Raw genomic sequence first — 26,119 nt, 5'->3', positions numbered from 1 at the left:
AATGTATTGCTTTTTCTTTGAAGAGAGAGGGGAAGGGAGAGAAAGAGAGAGAAAAATCGATGCATGTGCCCCAACTGGGACTGAACCCACAACCCAGAAGTGTGTCCTGACTGGGGATCAAACTCGCAGTCTTCCAGTTTATAGGATAACACTCCAATCAACTGAGCCACACTGGCCAGGGCTAATATATTACTTTTTTCTTTTATAAATCATGCTGTTGGAAGCCTATCTGAGAAATCTTCATGTAACCTAGGGTCTTGAAGATCGTCCTGTTTTCTTCACAAAGCTTAATAGTTTCAGTAGGTTTTTGTTCCTTTTTCCCTTTTTGCACATAGATGTCTAATTATTCCAGTACCATTTGTTGGACAGGCTGACACAAACAACACACATAAATCTTAAGTGGAAGAACCTAGGCATAAAAGGCTACATTCTGCATAACTGAATTTATATTATATTCTCTAAGAGACAAAACTATATAGGGACAGAAATGAGATCAGAAATTGCCAAGGACTAGGGGAGGGAGCTGAGTACAGAAGAGCACAAGGCAACTTTTGGGGTTGAAGTAACTACTTCAGTATCTTTATTGTGGTGGTGGTAACATTACTGTATACATTTGTCAAAATTCAAAGAACTGCATCATTAAAAAGCATTAATTTTCATCTACAGAAATTATTTTTCAATAAACCTGACTATAAAAATTAAATGATAAGATGAAAAAAAAAGTAGTTTGTTTTGCAGTATCCTAGACTTTCTGTACCCTAAAAAAGTGAATGTGATCCAAGTTACAAAGTAGCAAAGAAACTGTAAGGCAGAAAACTAGATGGTCACTCTGAGACTTTTACTCTACCGCCACTGCTCCTAAATAAAAGACAGCAGTAACAGTGAGCAATAAACAGTCATTATCTAACAGCCATAGGCTAACTTTTCAGGCTACTGACTTAATGATTTAACAAGTAAAACAAACATGCAAACAAGAAGCTAAGCCTAAGAAAAATAATCAACACAATAATATTTACCTTTGGAGTCAGCATTTGGGAACAGCCTGTTCCATGGCACCTTATTTTTGTGTGGGAGAGAAAGCAAATAGTTTCTAGCTTTTAAATTGATTATGCAGTTCAGATCTTCCTGTGATGGGGATCCAAGAATACCTATCAGATAAAATAATTAGTTGTTAATTATCAAGACCAAAGTAAAGTGACCACACACTATCAGCTGTATGGGAGAATGGATCTTGATAATTAATGTTTTCTCCCAATGCTTAATTTTCTTAACAATTTTTTAAAGTATATTTTATTGATCATGCTATCACATTGTCCCATTTGTTTTCTTCTCTTTATTCCCTTCTACCCTGCAACCACCCTCCCACCAGCATACCCCCACCTTAGTTCATGCCCATGGATTGTACATGTAAATTCTTTGGCTTCTCCATTTCCTATGCTATTCTTAAACTGTCCCTGACTATTTTGTACCTACTATTTGTGCTTCTTATTCCCTGAACCTTTCCCCCCATTCTCCCCGCTGATAACCCTCCATGTGACCCATTTTTGTGATTCTGTTCCTGTTCTAGTTGTTTGCTTAGTTTTGGGTGTTTTTTTTTTTTTTTTAGGTTCAGGTGTTTATAGTTTAGAGTTTGTTGTCATTTTACTGTTCATATTTTTTATCATCTTTTTTCTTAGGTAAGTCTCTTTAACATTTCACATAATAAAGGCTTGGTAATGATAAACTCCTTTAACTTGACCTTATCTGGGAAGCATGTTATCTGCCCTCCAATTCTAAAAGATGGCTTTGCTGGATAGAGTAATGTTGGATGTAGGTCTTTGCCTTTCATGACTTTGAATACTTCTTGCCAGCCCCTTCTTACCTACAAGGTTTGAGAAACAGAAAGGTTTCTTTCAAGCTGATAGTCTTATGGGAACTCCTTTGTAGGCAACTATCTCCTTTTCCCTTACTGCTTTTAAGATTCTCTCCTTATCTTCAATCTTGAGTAATGTAATTATGATGTGCCTTGGTGTGTGCTTCCTTGGGTCCAACTTCTTTGGGACTCTCTGAGCTTCCTGGACTTCCTGGGAGTCTATTACCTTTTCCAGATTGGGGAAGTTCCCCTTCATTATTTTTTCAAGTGAGTTCATTTCTTGCTCTTCCTCTTCTTCTTCTGGCACCCCTATGATTCAGATACTGGAACGTTTAAAGTTGTCCCAGAGGTTCCTCAGCCTCTCCTCATTTTTTTGAATTCTTGTTTCTTCATTCTGTTCTGGTTGAATGTTTCTTTCTTCCTTCTGCTCCAAATTACTGACTTGAGTCCCAATTCCTGTCCCTTCACTGTTGGTTCCCTGTATATTTTTCTTTATTTCACTTTGCATAGCCTTCACCTTTTCCTCTATTTTGTGACCATGCTCAACCATTTCTGTGAGCATCCTGATACCAGTGTTTTGAACTCTGCATCTGATAGGTTGGCTATTTCTCCATTGCTTAGTTCTATTTTTGGAGTTTTGGTCTATTCTTTCATTTGGGCCATATTTCTTTGTCTTGTCGCACCTGTTACATTCTAAGAGGCAGAGCCTTAGGTATGTCCCAGGGCGGGGCAACCCACCTCACTGTATTGTGGCACTGTATGTGGGAGAGGGGTCAGAGAGGGAACAATGCCCGTTGCTTGGCTCTTGGCTGGCCTTTAGTCACTGCCCTTGCACCCCACAAGCAGATTGGGCCCTTCTGGTGCTGATTCCCGGGTGGTTATGTTTGTGTACATTCTAGGCCCCTGTGGGTCTCTGCAATGAACTCTCCTGGAAGGCTGGGAGTTTCTTCCACCACCGCAACCCCCACAGGTTTTTACAGTCAGAGATTTTGAGACTTTCTTTTCGCACATTGGAACCCTGTGTTGCGCAGTCTGTCTCGCTTCCCAGTTGTTCCTCTTGGTTAATCCACTAGCAAATGTGGGACCACCTGGTCCACCAGCAGCCACCCTATGCCCCCCTGCACTCCCCCATACCCTCTAGCTACCACCTTGCCATGCATCCTCTCTGCCCAGCTGCTGGTCTCTGCCCCTCCTACCAGTCTGAATGAATGTTTCTTCTTTAACTCCTTGGTTGTTGGATTTCCATATAGTTCGATTTTCTGGCAGGTCTGGTTATTTTTGTTTTTAAATTTGTTGTTGTCCTTATTTTGGTCATGCAAGGAGGCAAAGTGTATCTACCTATATTTCCATCTTGGCCAGAAGTCTTACTAACAAATTTTTACAAGGGTCCTTAACATTTATTATTTTTAATCCCCACCTGAGGACATTTTTTCATTGCTTTTTTAGAGTGAGAAGAAGGGAGAGACAGACATCAATGGTTTGCCTCCCATATGCGCCCAGACTGGGGATCGTGCACACCCGGACCAGGGATCGAACCTGCAACCCTTTGGTTATAGGATGACAATCCAACCCACTGAGCAACACCAGCCAGGGGAGCAAGGGTCCCTGACATTTTCAATCAAGGAAGGGTTAAAAACTCGTATCTGTCATAGGTTAAAGAGTTGTTAGAACTCTTAATTTAATGAAATGACTTTGATGTAAACTGTGGGTAGATGAACTGGGTAAATCTAGCCCCTAATGTGCTCAGGAACCTTACCCAGAATGTGGTTCAGCTGGTCGAGATAATGCTTCCCCGGGAAGATGGGCCTGTTGGAGAGCATCTCTGCCAGAATGCAGCCTACAGACCAAATATCAATGGACTTGGTATAGCCCTGCAGTAGAAAGCGAGAAAAAAGAGAAAGATATCTGGTGTTATGTGACACAATGAGATTTTCCTATGTGACAGGCACATGACTGTCAGGAGTTTTACCTTCTCCTTTGGTTCTGTAACTCATAAATAATTGAAAAGAGATGGAGAAACCAGTAATAATTTGGCTTTCTTAAAAGATGCTGAACAACTAAAACTACTTAATTTTTCTTCAAACTTGATTAACATTATTAAATCAAAATTTCTAAAGTATATTTCACTTCTTTTTTTAAAATAATTTGAGAGAAAGACTTAGAATCCTTATACATGAACCTGTAAACAAGAAAAAGCAGTAACACCCACTGCTTTGTGGCCTATTCCCTCATTCTGGAAACCTGGAAACCAACTCAAAAGAAGAGGCTCTGTTACACTTCCAATGTATTTTTATCCATTTTGCAAATCATTTTTTAAAAAATCAAGCTGAAAACTCTTAATCTCTCTCTCAAAAAAAAAGTTTGTTCTGGTTCTATCATATTTTACCAATCCCTATTTCTTGTCTTCTTTTTCTATTAATTTTTCACATATAATCTTTCTTTTCAAGAAATTCTATGAAAAGACAAGGAAGAATTATCTAAGTCATACAACAGTTCAAAAAAAAAAGCTGAATTGTATGGAAAATGCTAGGTATAGTGATAAATGGAAAAAGAAATATGAAAAACAGAAAAGAATTCTGCTAAATAGTAAAGTTTAGGGAAACAGAGCAACATTTTTTTTTTGAAAAATCAAAGAATTAATGATCAAAAATACAGCTATGGGGCTGAATTTCAAGACAATTCTTTCTGAAATTCTTGTAATCCAGAATAACTTTTGTTTTGGGACAAAACTACATAAAAAGGAACATCTAAAACACAAAAAATAACTAATTAAAAGGAACCAGGGCTCCCTGGAGAAATGGCCACTCCAAGTCCGGGACAGGGAAAGTAGTATAAAGTAAACCTGGAGCATCTGGTGCCAAAGAAGTAGTACGTACAGGGGAACATGTCAAAATGGCTCCCACTGAAAAATCTGAGACCGTCTGAGCATCAAAGTGCAGAATGGTAGATACAGATTATAAGCCACTGAATAAAATAACCATGAATTAATAAATGGAGAGGACTAAAATAGAGCAAGAATGATAGAGTTTTGAAATTATCAGTGAATAGTAAAACTAGTGGCTGAAAGTTTGATGAAGATAACTTATATAGTCTGAAAGTATTTCCCCACAAATTCCTATTAATTATGAGCTTATTAATAATTATGGTTAATGTACTTAACCATAAAAACAGTAGAGACCTGGAGGACACCATCGTAACCAAAAGATCAACAAACACTCCACTAATATTGACATAAACCAGCTGTGATCTCCGATATGATGCCCTAAGAAAACATTGTTTCTGTGGTCTTTGTGACTAAAATACGTAACATAAGTTGAGGACCATTCTGTAAAATAGCTGACTTGCACCCTTCAAAAATGTCAAGAAAGGCCGAGGAACTATTTCAGATTAAAGGAGACTAAAGAAACACAGCATTGTGTGAGCCTGGATGGTGGGCGGGAGACAAAAGTATAAAGATTATACTGGAAAAATACCCAAAATTCGAATATAAACTGTGCATTAGAAAGTGGATCGGGGTTAAATGAACTACTGTTTACTGTACTATGGTCATATTAGAGAATATCCTTCTTCTAAGGCACAGTTTCTCACGCTTGGCGCCACTGACATTTTGTGGCTCTGTAATGCACAGGGCATGTGCACTGTAAGGTGTTTAGGAGCACCTCTGATACAAACCACTCAATGCCAGTAGCACTTCCCTCTCAGTTGTGAAAACCAAAAATGTCCCCACACACTGCTAAGTGTCCTAGGGGAAGACTGGAAACTCCTATTCTAAGGAAATAAACACTGAAATGAGCACACGTACAAATTATTCTCAAATGACTCAGAAAAAAAAAATACACAGAATGGAAAAGCAAATGGGACAAAGGACAAAGACCCGGTGAGTTTGAATCTAGAGAGAAGGGTATGCAGGAATTCTACCCAGCAGCTGTCCAAGGGTGCTCCAGAGGCCAATATGGCTTCCCTCCAAGGATGAGAGCGGCCACTACTTTCACACCACTACTGTGATGTTTTCTTTCCACTCATCTCTCGCTAAGTCAAATCTCTTACAAGAAAATTTTCAGAGGCTTAATGACATGTGATTTTATACATGAAATGCGGTAACATTCAGAAAACCTGCCTAACTCAGTGAACCATTATTTTTCAAACACCTGATAATACAAAATCGTGAATGGGCATGTGTAAGATAGACCAGTGGATTTTAATAAAACAATACCAAAAGTTCCAGATTCCACATTGCAACTAACCACTCATTGGCTGAGTTGTGGTGTAGTACCAAAGAATAGCTACAAGTAGCTGAAGACTAGTACTGTATGAAGACTTTTCTTCACAACTTAAACCAAAACAACATATTTGACAGTCTAATTGCAGAACCAGATGAGAATCCAGCAGCATTCTATTAAGCCAGACACTGAAGAGATTTGCAGAAATGAAGATGCCACTCTTCTCATAAATTTTCTAGAACAAAAATATCTAATATGTGTCTACATGTAGATTTATTGTTATTTAAAAACCGATAGTTTTTGAAGATGGACTTAAAATTAGTCCTGCCATCTTCTCAAGCTAGTCCTTCTTGATCAATAAACCTTTTCTTGCTCCAAACTTTCATCTATTGAGTACTGGCCTTTCTTTTGAAGCATCAGCACATGAACCTTGGGACTGTCACAAACGGTGAGCCAGCCAAGAGCTAGTGGCCATGGCAGATTAGCCCCCAACTGGAGGGTCCCCAGCATGTGAGTTCTCAGCAGCTGCCAGGGCTCTTTTGCCTTGAGGACTCAGGAGGGGGTCCTTCTGGGTGCCTCTCACCCTTGGCACATCACCTTTGGAGTAAGAAAATATCTTTTGGACCTTGGTCAGCTGTCTGTGGGATTCAGAGGAGTTTCCATATCTGGACTCAGATCAGTGGGGGTCAATGGACCAATAGGGAACAAAGAAATTGAGAAATTTTGCACTCTTTTTTGGGTCCCTTTTGACACCTACCTGTCTACGGCCAGCAAACACCCCTTGCCTCACCCCTCCTCCCTTCCCTTAACAGTACATCATGCCTGGATTCCAGGTTCTTTTTAGATGGTTTGAAAACTAGTCCTCTCACCTTCTTGAGCAAGGCCCTCTTGATCAACAAAACTTTCTTTGCTCGAAAAAAACCAAAACAAAACACACAAACCCAACTTTTTAAGTTTCAGTTTTAATTTCCATATAGTAAATATTGATAGCTAGAACTCATAACCAAAACCTGCCTGGGATCTTAGACATTTTTTTTTTTTTAAAGAAACCTGACCAGGAATTGAACATGCAACCCTGCGATTAACACTCCAACCAACTGAGCCACGCCAGAGCTAAGAGACTGAAGGGGTCTTGAGGCTAGAGTGTTTGAGAACCACTGCCTTATACTTTTCTTAAACATTTCTGCAAGATGAGAATTCTATCAAAAATGAAATATTACAAATTCATACACACCCACACAGTACTCTAGCTTGCCCAAACTGGGACAATGTAAATATTAAAAAAAAAAAAAAAGAAAAGAAAAGAAAAGAAAGGAAAAGAAAAGAAAAGAAAGGAAGGAAGAAAGAAAGAAGATAATGGACAGCACACTAAAAAAATATCCATGAATCCATAACAACATTTTAAAAACAAAAAATAAAAAAAACAAATGTGGAAGAGAGAGGAGAAAAAAGAGAAAGCTCTTCTTTACAAAAAAATGCCAGCTAATAAATGTAAAAGGAAAAATAAATTTAGGAAAAACACCATTTTACAAACCCAGTACAGAGAGTGATAAAGGCAAGGGTCACCAGAGATAAACCACCGTGGAAATGCTGCTGGGAAACAGAAGATCCACATATATGGTTTCCATGAACCTGTGGGGTTTGTGACCAAAAGGTGTGACCTAAACCTAACCATGAGGAACATGTCTGAAAGATTCAGATAGCGAACCATTATGCAAAACAACTCATCTGTACTCTGCAAAGTATCGGACTGTCATGAAGACGGAAAGGGGGGGAGAGGGTTCTAGACCGAGCACAATGCATGAAACTTGATTAAATCATGGACGAAAAACAAAAAGTGTAAAGAACTCTTTTATCACTGGGGATGGGGAGCCACACACACACAACTGGGATGTCACTAAATTAATGCTGATTGTCTTAGGTATACTAAGGGTATTGTGGCTATGGGGGGAAGCACCCGTCCTTTTAAGAAACATTAGTATGGCCCCAAGAGTCTAGGAATAAAGTGTCAGTTTATGTTGGTGAAATGTCAGAGGGTTTGACATAAGAGAAGAGAGAGGAGAAGGGAGTAGTAAAATGTTAACAGCTGGTGAACCTAAGTTAGGTTGTTGGTCTATGGGTGTTCACTGTACTCTCAATTCTTCTACAGGTTTGAGAATGTTCTAAATTAATAAAAAATAAAAGTGTGAATATATTGGTAGAAGTAAAGATTCTCAGGCTGCAAATAAAAAATAATTTCACTATAGTTGACTCTGCAAGGAGGAGAGAGACCTAGTCGGGCATCTCGCAGAACAGAAGCCACCCTCCCTGTCTACTGCCCCCTACATGGTGACTGAGAAATGAAGAAAGTGGAGGCATCTCAAGCTGGGATGGAGGCTGTAAGACCATGAAGCTACGAGTATAAAAAGCATACTGACAGCTCTCCTTTATAACCAGCAGGCACCAAACACGTGCATGGAAAGGCTGTCACGTGGCCACTCCAAATAGAGAACCCGGTATGTAGGATTATTTGTAATACAAAATTATAAGAGAATCACATAGTTTTTTCTTCTTTAAAACATGTTATATCAAATCCTTCTTTATAATTCAATTTAATGGACTTTTACTTTTAAAACTGAACGGAATAAATGTATGGTATCAAGAATAACTGCTTTAAACAAATTCATTCCCTCACAAAAGCAATGTAATGTTCATCCCAAACTCTTCTATTGTATTACTCGTAATGGATGAAGGAAGAGAATACAATTTATGGTTCCTGGATCTGAGACACGAGATCCAATGTCTGTTTTTATTGCTTTTCTTCATGTTTCTCTCTTTTTTAAAAAAACAATCTTATTTATTTATTTTTAGAAATGGGAAGGGAGGGAGAAAGAAAGAAAGAAAAGAAAGAGAGAAAGAAAGAAAGAAAAGGGGAGAAACATCATTGTGTGGTTGCCTCTCGCACACCCCCTACTAGGGACCTGGCCTGCAAACCAGGCATGCACCCTAGACTGGGAATCGAACCAGTGACCCCTGGGCTCACAGGTGGGCACTCAGTCCAATGAGCCATACCAGTCAGGGCTCTTTCTTAAAATATAACCTTCATTATCTTTTTTCCCATTACCATTGAGCTCCTTTATACCCCCTCCCCCAAGCAATCACCACAATGTTGTCCATGATTTTTTTCCATGTTTCTTAATGTTACATTATGGAAAATAAAATTAAGTTCAAGAATCTCATAATTTTGAGATATTAGATACAGGAAGTGTGTCAGGCCTACTTAAGTTTTCCAAGTTTATTATTATTCATATACTATTTGCAAATTATACATTAAAAATACTGAATCTCAATCTCCAAAGAAGTCCTCAATACTTGCCATTTGTTTCATAAGCATACTATACCATACTATACTAAGATACCATACTTCACTTTTTCTTGCTTTTATACATTTATTCAATTATTTTACCTAAGATTCAAACCTCATTAGAAGAGTCTGCCTACAAACTACATGCACTCTTCACTGCCACGTGGAGATCAGATGAACATGTCATTTGGAAGTAAGATTATCATATAATTTTGGAACAATCCATAGCATTTCTATTCTTTCCATACCTACGTTTTCTCCAAATTATAATTTTGCTGGAGACATTCTTATCATGAGATAAATCTGACTTTTATGGAACAGCCCTAGTCCATGTTCACAGAAAGACACACTATTGGATAACCTCTGTTAGAGGTTAACACCAACTCAGCCTGCACCCAGCAGTGGCAGCAGCAGGTGTAAAAGTTGCCACAGGTAAAACCTCAGCAGAGGTGGCCAAAGGCAAAGACCATTTATTGTAACGGTGACCAAGGAGACAGGCACACCCTCCCATGCTGAACATGTCAGCACTACTCCAGCTGAGGTGCAGAGGCCAAAAGCCAGGGCCCAGAGCTCAATGCTGAACAGGAAATTATGACAAGGAAATTATGACCATGGTTCTGGCCAAACAGGCCATACTAAACCCAAGTGGAACAGGCTCACTGAGAGGGAAGCCTACTGTGGCACATGTCTGAGGGTCTTTTGCTTCCTGGTTTTATTTTTATGTAAACTTGCTCCTTACCTTGGAATTCAACATAATTTCTGGAGCCCTGTACCAACGGGTAGCTACATACTCCGTCAGGAAACCTGTGTGATCATGGTCTGGATCTGCAACGCGGGCCAAGCCAAAATCACATATCTAAGGGAAGAAGAAAAAAAAAGTATGTCTTAGAGATTCTAACCAATTTATTAAAACATCCTAAGAATAAAAAACACAAGACCTCCAGTCAAGATGGCAGCATAGGCAGACATGGTTGCCTCTTTGCACAACCAAATCAAAATTACAACTAAAATATACATCATTCATCATTCAGAACCATCAGAAATCGAGCTGAATGGAAGTCTGGCACCTGTGGCATTAATGAAACACATCCGTCCAAACTGGTAGGAGGGGCACAGACACGGAACTGGCTGGTCCCATACACACCTGTGGTCAACAAAAACGTGGGAGCGATATCTCAGGAGTGAGGAGTCCCAGACCCACACGAGGCCCCCCAGCCGAACATTCCAGTGCCAGGAAGATAAGTCCACACAACTTTTGGCTGCAAGAGTCAGCTGGGATTAAGTTGGTGGAAGAAACTGCTGGAGCCCCAAGTAGTTCCTCTTAAAAACCCACACTTGGACTCACCTAGTCAGACTCATACCCTCTGAGCTCTAGCACAAGGGTAGCAGCTTGAAAGGCACCAGTGGTACACAGAGAGGGACTGATGTGTCTGGCATCAAGGCAAGCAGAGGCCATTGTTCCATTTCTAAAATCCTTTCCCCCATAGAGCCAGCAAGCTGGTGCCATATCCGACACTCCATCAATCTGGCTAACACTATTTGACCTGCCTGTGTGTTCCCCAGAGACTCTGCCCCACCCAACTAACAGGACCACCCAAGCTGCTTTTCCGTATGAATGGCTGGTCTTGGCTCATGCTTCACAACTTCCTCAATCCTATCAAACAAGCAACAGCTGGCCTCAGTGAGCCCCAGTCCCACCACTGGCAGCAGGACGCTGAGATTCACAGCCTGACATTGCCTGGGAATCTCCAAACACAGCACAAGTAGCAGTCATCTCAGATTGCTTTAGGCAGGGTGCCCTGGGCAAAACATAGGTCGGGGCTGACCTTGCCCTGAACCACCAGGGAAACCCCAGGGCCAGCTCACCCAGTAGCCAGCTATGGACCATGTAGGAGCACCACAACCCTGCCCCTTTCACAGACGATCTTCCACTGAGGGCAGAGGTTGGTGGTCAGTGGTCACAGCCAATCCATACAGTTAACTGGCCTGGCTAAATCCCTCCCATTCATCTGCCAACAGTAACCAAAGCTCAACTATAAGAGGAGGGTGTACTTAGTTGACACAAAGGGCGGCACCTCAAGTACCTGGCTTGGGTGATAGGGGATGCTATGACACTGGACCCTACAGGACACCTACTACATCAGGCCACACTACCAAGACACAGAGTCAAAGCAAGCAGCTCTACCCGTGTTTGTACACGGAAACAAACACAAGGAGGGTGCTAAATGAGGGGACAAAGAAACATGGCCCAAATGAAAGAACAGATCAAAACTACAAAGAAGAGCTTAACGAAATGGAGATAAGCAATCTATCAGATGCAGAGTTCAAAACACTGGTTTCAAGGACACTCAAGGAACTTAGTGAGGACCTCAGCAGCATAAACAAGATCCAGTCAGAAATGAAGGATACACTAATTGAAATAAAGAACAATTTACAGGGAAACAACAGCAGAATGGATGAAGCTGAGAATCAAATCAGTGATATGGAACATAAGGAAGAAAAAAATCAACCAATCAGAATAACAAGAAGAAAAAAAGGATCCAAAAAAAAAAAAATGAGGATAGTATAAGCAGCCTCTGGGACAACTCCAAGACGTCCAACATTTGCATCACTGGGGTGCCAGAAGAAGAGAAAGAGCAAGAAATTGGAAATGTATTTGAAAAAGTAACGAAAGAAATCTTCCCTAATTTGGTAAAGGAAATACACAAGCAAGTCCAGGAAGCAAAGAGAGTCCCAAACAAGATAGATGCAAACAGGCCCACTACAAGACACATTGTAATTAAAATACTAAAGGTCAAGAGAAAGAGATAGAGAAAGATAGAGAGAAAATCTAAAAAGCAGCAAGAGAAAAGAAGTTAGTTCCCCACAGGGGAGTTCCCATAAGACTGTCGGCTGATTTCTCAAAAGAAATTTTGCAGAGAAGGGATCGGCAAGAAATATTCAAAGTCATGAAAAGCAGGGACCTACAGCCAAGGTTGCTCTACCCAGAAGAGCTATCATTTAGAATCGATGGGCAGATAAAGAACTTCCCAGGCAAGAAAAAACTAAAGGAGTTCATCATCACCAAACCATTACTATATGAAATGTTAAAAGGGACTTATTTTAGAAAAAGAAGATCAAAACTAGGATCAATATTATGGCAAAAATACTTATCTACCAACAACTGAATCTAAAAAACAAACTAAGCAAACAAGAGACAGAATCACGGATATAGACCGTTTTGATGGTTGCCAGATGGGAGGGGCACAGGGGAGAATGGGTAAAGAGGTGAGGGGATCAGGAAGTACAAATAGGTAGTTATAGAATAGCCGTGGGGATGTAAAGTACAGTATAGGAAATGGAGAAGCCAAAGAACTCACATGCATGAGCCATGGACATGAACATTTCCATGTCCAATGGTGGGGGGACTGCCTGAGAGAGTGTAGGGTGCTGGGTGGAAGAGGGTGAGGGGGGAAAATCAGGACAACCTGTAACACCATTATCAATATGATATAAAAAAAGGGCAATAGCAATAATGATGGTAATACGTAGTTGCGACTAAACTGTTCTTTATAAAAATAAAGTTACCAAAAGCCACAGAGGATCCTTTCTAGGGCCCCCTCCTCCTGGCACTCCCAGTATCATCACTGTTTAGATCAGCTCCTCAACCCACACTTCTGCTTCTCGCACTTCACTTCCTGCTGTTCTTCCAACTGTTCCACGAATGTAGTTATTTCCAAAGATTCTTTCCACTTTCTTCTTCCCTCCTTGTAGTCAAATTCACTCCTAGAGCTTTAAAAGAGGTTTCATATACTGAAGACAAATTTTTTTTCCTTTAATACCGAGCTTCTAATTTCTACTGACTCACAAAAGTACTGCTGGCCTCCATCATACTTGGCCATCCCATACTTTGATGCTACTCCAGATTCTAATGTGCATAAAACATAATTGTAATATAGTTAGTCCAGTGCAACTGCAGGATGTTTTAAATCCTTGGTCTCTGGGGAACGAACCTGAGAAAAAGAGAAGCATGTCAACAAAGACGGACCAGAGTATAGAAAGCGGCTCGGAAAGCGGAGACTAGTTTGGAAAACAGAGATGTTTATTACGTCTAAGTGCACAACCACAATCTGTGATGCTTGTGCATATCCCTTTCTCCCAAGCTGGAATGTAAGTTGCTAGAAAAAGGCAATACATAACTTACTTTTTATTCCTAAGTGTCCTATACATAGTGAACACTCAACATTTGGTGAACAAATGCCGTACTTTAGATGTTTTAGGAAGCATGACAACTGGTATGAATTAACTGGCAGACATTCTAGATCAGTAGGTCCTTGAATAACATCATTTCATCCATTGGGGTTTTGTTATAATGTCGATAAGAAACTCAACTTTTGCTTGTATCAATTAGCCTATGTAAAACAGGTTGCTTTATGCCATTTTGCATAAAGTTGAAGAACCTATCAATGATGTTAAGTTAGGATTTACTATATTTTCACAATATCGAAGTACTGATAAGCTCTTAAAAATAATCAGGGTAGATGTTACCAGTCTAAAATATGACAATAATCATGTTAATAAAATTACATTATTCAAAGTGGCAATATTAAGGAAGAAAAAAAATTAAAATTTGGAATTAGTAGCATTCCTTCCCAGGAAAGACAACTGCACCTATCAGTTTAAATGCTGTAATACATCTGTTTCTTTAGAGTTAAAACTAAGGGTACAGTTGCTCTTCCTCATTCTCTCCTTCCAGGAAATCTAGTCTAGAAGCTATTAGATGGGATCATGTAACCTAAGGGTCTCTGTGCAGTGGGGAGAACCACAGCAGCCCAGTGGGGTATGTGGCATCCAAGTACAGTTGAGAGTAGGCTCCAGATCAAGACCCGGTCTAGGTGTGAGGTGAAGAGGAAGTCCATGTGGGGAGGCGTGGCCGCCGACCCAGGGGACTAGTCCGAGCAGGGCTAACAGGGTCCATGGATTGTACTGCACAAATCAATTATTTCATTGGAGGTTGCAAAATGATAATTTTCTAATTTCATGACTCCTTCTGCATTTATTAACTGACATTCTTTTTAAGGAAGAGCTGCCCTGGCTGGGTAGCTCAGTTGGTTAGAACGTCATCTTGATACACCAAGGTTACAGGTTTGATCCCTGGTCGGGGCGTGTGCAAGGATCAGCCAATGGATGCATAAATAAGCAGAACAACAATGTTTCTCTCTTTCTTTCCCTTACATCGATGTTTCTCTCTCTTTCTTTCTCCCTCCCTCTCTAAAAATAAATAAAAAATTTTTTAAAAAGAAAGAAAAATAAAGAGCAGCTCTTTTTATCAACAAGAGCAATTTGTTTATCCCGATACACAGATTTTACTAGAAAGACAGGAAAAATGTTTAATTCTTTCCCTTTAGTTATCAATTTTTACAACAGTGAGTTGATGTAAGTGGTATCATGTGTTGTTCGTATACCCCACACCTAGTACAGGGCAGAGAGATCAGTAGGTTCTCAAAATTTAGGGGATGGGGGGGTGTGGTGGGCGGAAGTGGAGACAACTGTACTTGAACAACAAAAAATGTGAATAAAATAAATATACAAAAATTTATTAATTAGAATTTAAAAAATAAAGAGGAAAATATGAGTTTAGACCTTTAAAAGATTTCACAGCTCCACATGTGGTCATCAGTGGAAAGCTCGTTTGATTTTTTAAAACAAAAGTTCCCTTAACATTACAATACAGAAGTTTAACCAAATTTATATGGCATTAACCAGAAAACTTTTAAGACTACAAAATAAAAAAAGCAATACTATTTATTGTAATTTCTTATGAAAGAAGATAAAACAACTAGGATATAATATAAGGAACATAAAATAACCTATAGCACTCCAGTTGACTACTTTTAGGTCTGTATAAATTCAAATTTTCAGAGTCCTCTTTCCCAGGCATACCTAGAACCACATGTTCTGTGACCCTGGCACCCCAGGACTTCTATGGGTTCAGTCTAGTAAACAGTAAGGACACAGTCTAGAAACCATACCCCCCCCCCCGATAGCTCCACTAAAAATATGCCAGCCAATTAAATCTCCAATTAGAGTTTATATCCCTTATTTCTGTGGCCCTGAGAAATAAAGAGAAAGTCTATAAGAGAAGGTCCCAGAGGGGTCCCAAGAGGCCAACATCTGCTGGGTCTCAGGCCTTCAGATAACAAGTGCAAGCGTGTTTATGGAAACCAAAAAGAAACCTTATTGCTGTTGGCCTTGACTGGTACAGCCAAAAGTCTAAGGTATTGAAAGGTGGTATCTTAAGGGCTCAAGAGTAGGAAACACTGTAGTAATACAGAAGCCAATGGGAAAAGGAAGAAATGGTAAAATTACCTATTTGAAAATTCCTAACAAGAAGTAAGGCCATAAACTTCCTAAACACAGAGAGGCCTGTGGGACAAGCAGCAAGATCACCCCAAGGTACTGAGGATGTGATGGGTGTGCAGTGACTCCAGAGCGCAAGCGGGAGACTTCTCATCGGTGCTCTGCCATCCCTCATGTATGTACCTGAACTGCCGCCATACTGTGACCTGCTTTTTGGACACACACTACAACAAATCAGTGACTTAGTGACATAACCATACTCATCTTTGGAATGAGATTCTCCCCTGAGTACTCACGCAATGTAAATGAAGCACTGCCCGTATTTACCTTTTTTAAATGTGGGTGAATTCTATTGCTGTAAATATTTAAAACATTCTATTGTGTTTTTGAGTCTCTGTGTTAAAGTGGGTTTTGGAAACAATGCTTGGATTACGCAGATGGAGTAGTGAATAAAATGGCCGCAGGGAAGACCAGTCCACAAACAGTGAAGAGACAAGTGGTTCTGTCTGTCTTGTTAAGGATGAGCACTTTCAAGCAAAAGTAAAAGCCGCTTTTTTCCCAGAAATATTACATACTTACAATATTGATTAAGCATGTTTCTCCAAAAACAAACAGAAGCAATCTGCCATAATAGGGTTGTGATAAGAAAGAAAGAAACAAACAAAAAGCACTAGCAGACATAAAAATATCCACTGTAGTTTTTTAAAAAAATCACCAGGAGCCAACAAAGTATGGCCATTCCTTAAAGAAGGTTCATTCCTTTTGTGCCCACCTGGCTTTTAACTGCACAGACCCAAGGGAAAGGATCTGGTTACATACCACGTGAGAAGCACAAGAAACTAACTCGGAAGACTCCTCAAAGGTGATGGAGTCAACCCAACAGTTTCTGATGAGGGAAGTGCCTTCCACAACACCGCATGGATGTCAGCCATCCTGTTTTAAACTTTCAGTGACTGCAAGTAAGTTGACCACCTGATGACAGAACCCAATGTCTTTTTTATAGTTACAGAAGGCTCTCCATGATTTACTACCAACCAACCTCTCTAGCTTAGTGTCAATGACTCTGTATTACTCACACAAAGCTGCAGCCACACAGAACAGGTCTCAAGTGTTTATGCACTAGGTCCCTTACTCTTCTTTCTTTTATTTCTGTTGTCCCTTCTATCTACAATACCCTATGCCCAACCTACCACTGGTTTACTAAAAGCATGTCCATCTTTAAAGGAATACCACTTTCTTCCTGATGCCTCTCATAGCCCCAGCTAAAACCAACCTACCTCTCTTACGTGCATTTGTTTGTATACCATTCTTTTCACTATTTCAGTTATAGCAGATATCATTACAATCATATATTGTTTCGTCTTTCTGGGACAGACATTCATCTCCCTTGCCAGGTACACCTTATAAAACTTTTCACAGGAAATGTCTGTTGAACTGAAGTACAAGAAATTACCATTGCTATACATCTATATGTACTTTTTAAACAGTTTTATTACAACCTACCCATTTAAAATATGCAATTCAATGATTCTGGATTATAATCACAAGGTTATACAACCATTACCACCATCCAATTTTAGAGCATTTTTATAACTGCACAAAGAAACCTGGTATTCATTAGCAGTCCCTTTCTATTGCACTAGTCCCAGGCAACTACTAACCTCTCTGTCTCTATAGATTTTTCTGTTCTAGACATTTCCTATAAATGGAAATATACAACATGCGGTCTATTATGATTGGTTCCTTTCATTTACATATGTTGCAAGACTCAACTGTGTTGTGGCATGTATCGGTACTTCATTCCTTTTTATTCCATTGTATGAGTCTATCGCATTTTACTTTTCCATCATCATTTGGACATTTGAACTGTTTCTACCTTTACTACTATAAATATTTGTATATTTTTTGTGTGGTCATGTTTCATGTCACTTAGGTATACACATAGGAATGAAATCCTCACCAATATTTATCACTTGACTTTTTGATTACAGCTGTCCTACTTTGTATGGAGTGGTATCTCATTGTGGTTTTTACTTGCATTTCCCTACTGACTAATGTACTTACTGGATATTTGTGTAGCATCTTTAGAGAGATGTCTACTCATACTTTTTCCCATTTTTAAATTGGGTTATTTATCTTTTAATTGTTGAGTTGTACAAGTTTTTTACATAGTTCAGATATGCCTTGTCAGATATTTGGTTTATAAACATTTCCTCTCATTCTGTGGGTTTTCTTTTCACTTTTTTGATGGTTTACTTTGTGGCACAAGTCCCTAATCTTAATGAAATCCAGTTTTCTCTCTCCTGTGGCTTGTGCATTTGGTGTCATGTCTGAGCAGCTCTGCCTAACACGAGACTGCAAAGATTTACTTCTGTATTTTCTAAGTGCATTCTGGTTTTAGCTCTTAAATTTAGGTCTTTAATCCATTTTGAGTTAATTTTTGCACATGACGTGAGGGGGGACCCAATCTCATTCTTCTGTGTATGGCTATCCAATTGTTCTAGGACCATTTGTTTAAAAGACTATGAAATAAATAGTGTTTTCAACAAATGGTCAAGAATAATGAATGATCTTGGCATTTGTATTGAAAATCAGTTATCATAAACACATGGATTTAATGACTCTCAATTCTATTCCACTGACCTATAAGCCTACTCTTATGCCAACATCACAGCCTCGATTACTATAGCTTTGTAGTAAGTTTGAAATCAGGAAGTGTCCTCTAACTTTAGTCTTTTGTAAGATTGTTTTTGACTATTCTGGGTCTCTTGAATTTCCACATGCATTTCAGGAACAGCCTGTCCATTTCTATAAAAAAGCCACGTGGGGCTTTAATAGGGACTGCATTAAATCTGTAGACCAATTTGGGAGTACTACCATTTTAACAATACTAAGTCTTCCAATCTATGAACATGGGATATCTTTCTATTTTTCTTCTTCTTGTTTTCTCTCTTTTTTTGCCAGTAGGAAACACCTTTATTAATGGCCTTGATTTGTTCATTATGTAGTGTCCAATGTGAATTGCATATCCAGGAGCCATCTGGCACACTCAACTCTTTCCCAGCTGTGGCTGCCCCTGCAGTCCAGATACCAGGCCTCTGTCCATCACACCAAGGAAGCCAACCCTACCTTCCCAGGAGCTCCTGGGGCACTAAGGGACAAGACTGTCCAAGGATTAAAACCTCAGTCTCTACCATCTTGGCCAGTGCTTCTGGGAAGGACAAGGCAGGGAGCCTGGATGACCAGTTACTTTTTGGTTTCATGATCATTTAAAAACCAGAAAAGACAAGCATTCCATTAAAAAAAACAGGAGTCTGAGGAGAGAGGCTGTGGTCCTTCATCTGGGGAATCCCCCCTGAGGCCCAAGCAGCCGTGCCCCTTGAGTTCTGCAGACCAAGCTGCAGTGCTCTGGGTGTCCTGTCCAGTCACTGGTCTGAGCTATAGGGCCAGTTGACGTTCTTTCTTCCAAAGGCAGCCTGTTTTGGATCAGTGATGTGATGGGCATCCTGCCCACCAGGCACATAAAGAACAAGGGGAGATGAGAGAGACTAGGGCAGTGTGCAGGGTGGAAAGCTACAGAAACAGGTGCTGGAGGTACTGGGCTGGGACAGCTACTGAGGGCTACCTGCACCTTCTCCTGCAGGCTCTCCACATGCACTGGATCCAGAGAGGTCACAGGCATTGAGTATGAAAAGCCTGATGGCCTCGAGGCAAGGGTACTTGGCTGGGTCTACTTGCATGCGGCCCAGCTTGTGCTCCTGGAAGGTGCACGTCCAGTCCATGAAGCCCACAGCAGCCATGGGCGCAGCATGCAAACCACTGACAGCCAGCAGCTGTGCCGTGTGCAGGTGCAGCTTGGCCTAGGACAAATTCAGCATGAGGCGCTCACTTTAGCTCAGGTGTAGCAGCGCCACCTGGTGGGCCGCTGGCAGGTCAGGGGAAGAAGGGCCCATGGTCCCACCTAACTCCACCTGGCTGAATAGTAGCTGTGCCAACAGCTCTCACATGTTGTAATGTCCTGAGCCCGCTACACAGCTGCTGGTTCTGAAGCACACAGCCAGGACTCAGGCCTGACACCAGCTGCCTGGGGAAAAGGTTCATGCCTGCCCCAACTGCCACCAGCAAGGAGCCCAGGGGGGCTGGTGAGTATAGCTAGGTCTTCTTGAAGTGCACATCCTTTCATCTTATCGAAGACTTCGGTAGTTCTACCTGTTTACTGGGAATGCCTTATTTGGGTATTAAGTCACTGAGGTTTTTTGAGTGTTCTTTTTCTAAAATGTATTGAAGAAAAAGGTCACCAATGAGAGAGATGATTGTTTTAACTTACATGTAATGCACATGATTCTATATTTATATATAAGTATAAAGTACACATTATGTAATAGCACAGAAAAGGTTTGGAAGAAAATACACCAATTTGTTATAGTGGTTACCTCTGAAGAGGAGGAAGCAATATGATGGAGAAGAAGAGAACTAGTACTCTTTACTTGCAGTATTTTTTTTTGCAATAAAAGTGTTTTCATGTATTTCTGGTATAATTTTAATATGAGTAACGATAAATCTAAATATGCGCCACTACAAGTTTTTTCAATAGAAATCACCCTAAAAGTAAATAACCTGGCTGACCTTGAGATCGCAGGTGGTATTGAGCAGCAGGTTGGAAGGTTTGAGGTCACGGTGCAGTACGTTTGCTGAATGGATGTATTTCAACCCTCTGAGGATCTGGTAAAGAAAATAGCAGATATGGTCGTTGCTGAGGTGTTGTGTCTTCAAGAGCTTGTAGAGATCTGTTTCCATGAGGTCCTGTACTATATATCTGTTTGGACAGGTTAAGGAAGCACACCAAATAGCTGTTCACACTTAGTAACGCACAGAAAACAAATGAACCCCCTCCCCAAATGGTTCATTCTTACATCATGAGGACCATGAGGGAAATGAGAAACTGATGAAAACTTGGTATTTCTTTATGGAAGGAATCTGAAGTAGTTAACTCCTTATCAGGTCCTGTGAGACAAACAGGCATTATGCCTGCTTGATATGACCCATTGCTGGCCTAGACGATGACCTGAAACAGGCTGTTATGAAAACAATGGCCAATCTTGAAACCCCAACCTTTCTGTTCTCCATGTGGTCTACCATCAAAAAGCCCCTCCAAGGCTTTGCAGGAGAGAGACTGGGCGAGGGTGGTACCAGCAAGTATCACATACTCCCTTCCCTCCTTTCTTTGGCCCAGCAACAACTTGTAATGTCACTATTCTTTTACCTCCTCCTCCCTTCTTGTTATTGTCTTCTTAAAAATCAACCATAAGCCCTGGCTGGTGTGGCTCAGTGGACTGAGTGCCAGTCCACAAACCAAAAGGTCACCAGTTTGAAACCCAGTCAGGGCACATGCCTGGGTTTCGGGCCAGGTCTCCAGCAGGGGGGCGAGTGAGAGATAGCCAACTGATGTTTCTCTCCCTCTCTTTCTCCCTCCTTTCCCCTCCCTCTAAAAATAAACAAATAAAATATTTTTTAAAAATCAACTATAAAAGTTTTAGAAATACAGGCCTAAAACACATTGCTATTAAATTCAACCCTCAGTGTATCTGCTTGACTCTTCAATTAATGTTAAGATCTTAAATAAATAACTACAAGGAAGTCATACAATAAGGATCTTGTGCTAGTTTTGCTCCTCTTGCTTTCTTGCCATGTTATCTAAGCATCTAGAATTTTAGCTATGGCTAGCTCCTTTCTTACAGATATTAAATTATAAAAGCCTTTAGCTTTTAACTTCACCGTAGTATTATTTCATTAGCAAAGCTTTTAAATTTCTTGTATTCATTTGTGTTAATATCATTGTATGTCTCCTCTATATTCATGGTAGATGAAACACGGTATGGATTCAACTGAAACTGACCTGAAAACTTGTCATCTAAATCAAGATTTGATTTTTAAAAAGTAAAGCAGGACAACAGGTGGTAGGGGCAGGGGCAGGCGGCATTTCACTTAAAATATCACTACAACTTAGTGACAGATGTATTTAAAAATGGAAAGGGCTGCCTAGAGATAGTGAACTACCTCTCCCTGGAGAGGCAGAATGCAAATTAAGCGAACTGGTAGGAATACTGCACTAACCAAAATTTAACTTTTTCCTGGCAGATCCTCTTCAGTATATTTAGTATCCTTATCTTTCAAGTGTAGTCTTCACCCAGGCTGCATCCTCTGGACCTGCTTAGTCCAGATTTCTAAACATTAGTCATGATTAGTAACATAATTTAGAGGTGAGTCACCTTAAAGATCATGAGGGATAGTACCTTAATTTTAAAGATGAGAAAGTTGGCCCTGGCTGGTGTGGCTCAGTGGATTGGGCGCCAGCCTATGAACCAAAGGGTGGCCAGATCAATTCCCAGTCAGGACACCTGCCTGGGTTGCAGGTCAGGTCCCCAATAGGGGGCACACAAGAGGCAACCACACAATGATGTTTCTCTCCCTCCTTTCCCCCATCTCTCTAATGACTTTGTCCAAGACTAGAACAGCCTGGATTTGGTCAGGTGATATCCAGGGTACTCTCTCTTTCTTATACCCTCTCCTTCTCCTTCTTAGTGTACGGTTCTTTCTTTTCCTTTTCACCATAAAAACAAACTGTATCTTGAATGGAGAAAAAGCATGACTGGAAATGGCATTACTACACTTAAAGGAAATCTTTGCTGAAATTGACAAGAAAGAACACTGGATTTATTAAAAAGACACTAAAAATAGTTAGAACTGATAAAATGAATCAGAGAAAAAATTTACATAATGCGAGTATGACAATAAATGGCAAACATATTACAATTTCCCCTTAAATGTGCTTTATATCAGAGAAAAAATTTACATAATGTGAGTATGACAATAAATGGCAAACATATTACAATTTCCCCTTAAACGTGCTTTATATACTTCTCCTTTCCTCTGGTCAGTCCATTAACACTTCCAATTACATTTAGTCAACAAGGTGACCAAGCAGTGGAGTCCGCTGCATGCAAAGGATACACATCTTTCATTTGCTCAATGGTTGGCGCTCGAATGATATCATTGATACCAATGATGTTCTCGTGTCTGAAGCGCAGTAAGATTTTTATCTCCCTCAGGGTTCTCTGGCAGTAGGTCTGGTGCTCAAAAGGACTGATTTTCTTGATAGCTACTCGAACTTTGTTGACATTATCATAAGCAGAGCTAAAAAAAGAAAAAGGAGGAGGGAAGAGATTATATTAAAAACAGTCCTCAGAATTATCTTGGTAGAAAGAATACAAACTGGTAAAGTATTAAGTGTTTATTGGCACTCTGGTTAAATACTTGTGTACTACATGTGAAGGCAGCATGTACATTATCCACAAAAAGGCCTCAGGCTGGGGAAGATGCAGCTGGAACAATGCAGCAGAGGGCCTGGCCCTGGTAACTGTGACTGCCCATTTTAATAAACCCAGCAACACGGATTTATGCCACACACACACAAAAATGTTTTTCTACTGTTTTTAACAATAGCTGCATTCTAGTAAGAATAATCATTTCTGCCTCCAAAACAACTTTCTACTGTTGTATTGGATTCCCCTGACTCAGGAGAAACATTCAAATGACGATCAATCATATCTTCATCCCTAACAAAAATGGACCCAAGAGGACACACCTTGAATGCTTGTTATCAACTGTTTGTCTTACTTGCAAAATGACACGACTTTCTCTCCTCCCAACCCCCCTGAAGAAATTTAAGCAAGATGTCTGGGTAGTCTTATAACAAAAACTGTAATGTATTCTTCAAAAAATACTTTCACAGCCCCAACAAAGGCCCAGTTCTTTCCAAGCTGTCATTAAGATCTGATATAATAGAAATCCAAGCAGGAACAATAATAATTATTCTGTATCTTTAATTTTATGATAAATTTGAATCTTGAATGTTACTTCTATCTTTATGATCAGTATTCTATTGATGCTTTTTGTATTAATAAATATTAACATCTGGCCCATTAATGGAAGCAATGAAATAACACTGACAGGCAATTAAGACATTACTTCTTGTTTCCTCAGGGTAAGTACTAGAAGGATAAAACAGTAAAATAAGTTTACTTTTAGTTTATGCTTCTTTAATGATATTGATCAGTCTACTTATTCTGAAAATTATTTGATGTATTTGACTATCACAAACTATGCTATAGGAGGGACCTCATCTTATTCGGTTTCAATTCTCCCACAATATAGTTAATATCCATTAATATAGTGAACATGGATAACCCCAGTACTTTAAAATGAAATGCATTTCCTTAAATACAAGAATCATTACTCAAATCTTAACCACTGATTCGCAGGTAGGCAGGCAAAAGGATATGTTAAACAAGCTTATTCAATATTGGGAATAAATAATTTCAGAAATTAAACTCTTTTGGGGTAATTCAAATCAGACAGCATGAGTTCAACAAAAGGGAACATTGGTTAAAAGAGTTGTAAAAGACTGGTTTAAACTCAACACTATAAAATTCTGGTTTTACCGAGACATGGTAATTAGACATGGCCATGACCATAAATTTGCTTTCAAGAACAAGACTGGCCAGGTGGCCCTGACTGGTGTGCCTCAGTGGGTTGGGTATTGTCCCGCAAAGTGAAAGGTCATCAGTTCAGTTCTGGTCAGGGCATAAGCCTGTGCTGAGGGCCATGTCCTCGTTTGGGGGCGTGCAACTGACTGATGTTTCTCTCTCACATGGATGTTTCTCTCCCTCTTCCCCTCTCTCTATAAATGAATGGAAGGAAGGAAGGAAGGAAGGAAGGAAGGAAGGAAGGACGGACGGGAGGGAGGGATGGATCTTAAAAGACTGTTGGGGGCAGGGGTTTATGGTCAGCTTACTCCTTCAACTGTATCAACACTCAGTGATAAAATTAAAAACCTGTTTTAAGTGAGAAGGCATGAGATTATTCTCATTGGTTCCTACTTGAAAAGAAGGTGTGACCCTATCAATGGAGCTGGGTCTGATTTTGGCGGTTCTACTACTCCATTTTGCTCATTTTTTGGTTCACACTATCTGCTGCAGAAATGGCCACAAAGAGTTTATACTCTTCCCCAATAACTCCGTATTTGCTCATTTCTCCTTGAATTTCTCAGTTTTGTTTTATATTTTTATCATTCTGATACTTGGCAAATATATTTTATTGGTATCTCTTTTACAATAGATTATTTGGTGTCTCTTAATACTGTTTTAAAGAGGGAAAAGGAAGAGAGAAACATCCATCTGTTGCCTTTCTATGTGCCCCAACCAGGGGACAGAACTGCAACCCAGGCATGTGCTCTGACCAGGAATCAAACCAGTGACCTTTTGCTTTGTGGGACAACGCCCAACTGGCTGAGCCACACAGGTCAGGACAATGCAGCATTTGTTTTAAAGCTACTCTGATGTTACCAACCCCATTTTCTTTTTTTTTCTCTGAGAAGTTAATCTGCTTATCTCCCTTCTCCCAACTTTTGCCATGCTACCGTTTTTTGCTTTAAATGTGAGCCCTGGAAACAATCTATGGTTGCAGTTTGGGACCTAAATCCAATCTGTGACTACACTGTCTTTGGGTGGATTAATTTTAGATAATCACATTTTTCTTTTAGCTGATGGACTTGCTCTTTTCAAAAATAAAAATTCAAGGTTAAATAAACTGTTCAAGGTTAGGAGAATGAAGATTTTCCTGACTCATCCCTGTAATGTGAATAATCACTGTAAATAAAAAAAAAAGACTTCCAGTCCAAAATGGCAGCATGGGAAGACCCTGAACTCACCTCTTCCCACAAACACATCATATTCACGCTTACAAACAGATCAATGATCCCTGAAGAAGAAATGAGGGCAGATTGAACAGCTTCTGTACAACGGACCAGAGAGAGAGACCATACAGAAACAGGCAGGAGAGATGGACACATGGCACCACGGGAACCACATTCCCAAAGCACTGGCCTTCAATAGGGAGGAATCACTAAAGGGCCTATGCGCATACTTGCCTGCCCTGATGTACAATGAATAAATGGTGGTTTAAAGGGCACCTAGACTATACCAGAAGGACATCCAGTTACTAACCCTAGAGTTATCTGCCAAGGGTACAGTTTCAGTCTCTCAAGATGGAAAAGTTCTACAAATCTGTCACACAATAATATTAATATACTGAGAACTACTCAACTGTATTCTCTTAAATGGTTAAAATGGTAAATTTCACATTACATCTTTTTTTTTTTAACACCAAAAAATTTTTAAAGTTTTAAGGGAGAAATTAAACATTTCAATAGAGGTCAAAAAAGAATGGTAGTGGTTTCATGAACTTATGTACATGATAAAACTGCACACAACTAAACACACATCAAATAAGTGCTTATAAAACTAG

At 39.9% G+C, this 26,119-nt stretch overlaps 1 protein-coding gene across 1 annotated transcript in view; it reads right to left on the bottom strand.

Annotated features, from left to right (window-relative positions):
* The window catches only part of MAPK1 (mitogen-activated protein kinase 1), a 75,458-nt gene that overhangs the window by 18,673 nt on the left and 30,666 nt on the right, over positions 1–26,119 (bottom strand). The window contains exons 2-6 of the mRNA XM_053927713.1: positions 22,766–22,948; positions 20,381–20,570; positions 10,155–10,271; positions 3,609–3,723; positions 1,017–1,148 (exon numbers count right to left, since the gene is read on the bottom strand). Of these exons, the coding sequence (XP_053783688.1) occupies positions 1,017–1,148; positions 3,609–3,723; positions 10,155–10,271; positions 20,381–20,570; positions 22,766–22,948 (737 nt within the window). The remainder of the gene's footprint in view (positions 1–1,016; positions 1,149–3,608; positions 3,724–10,154; positions 10,272–20,380; positions 20,571–22,765; positions 22,949–26,119) is intronic.

The sequence above is a fragment of the Desmodus rotundus genome, chromosome 7, assembly GCF_022682495.2.
Source record: "Desmodus rotundus isolate HL8 chromosome 7, HLdesRot8A.1, whole genome shotgun sequence".
In the NCBI taxonomy this organism is placed as follows: domain Eukaryota; kingdom Metazoa; phylum Chordata; class Mammalia; order Chiroptera; family Phyllostomidae; genus Desmodus; species Desmodus rotundus.
This window is presented reverse-complemented; position numbering and strand designations above follow the sequence as displayed.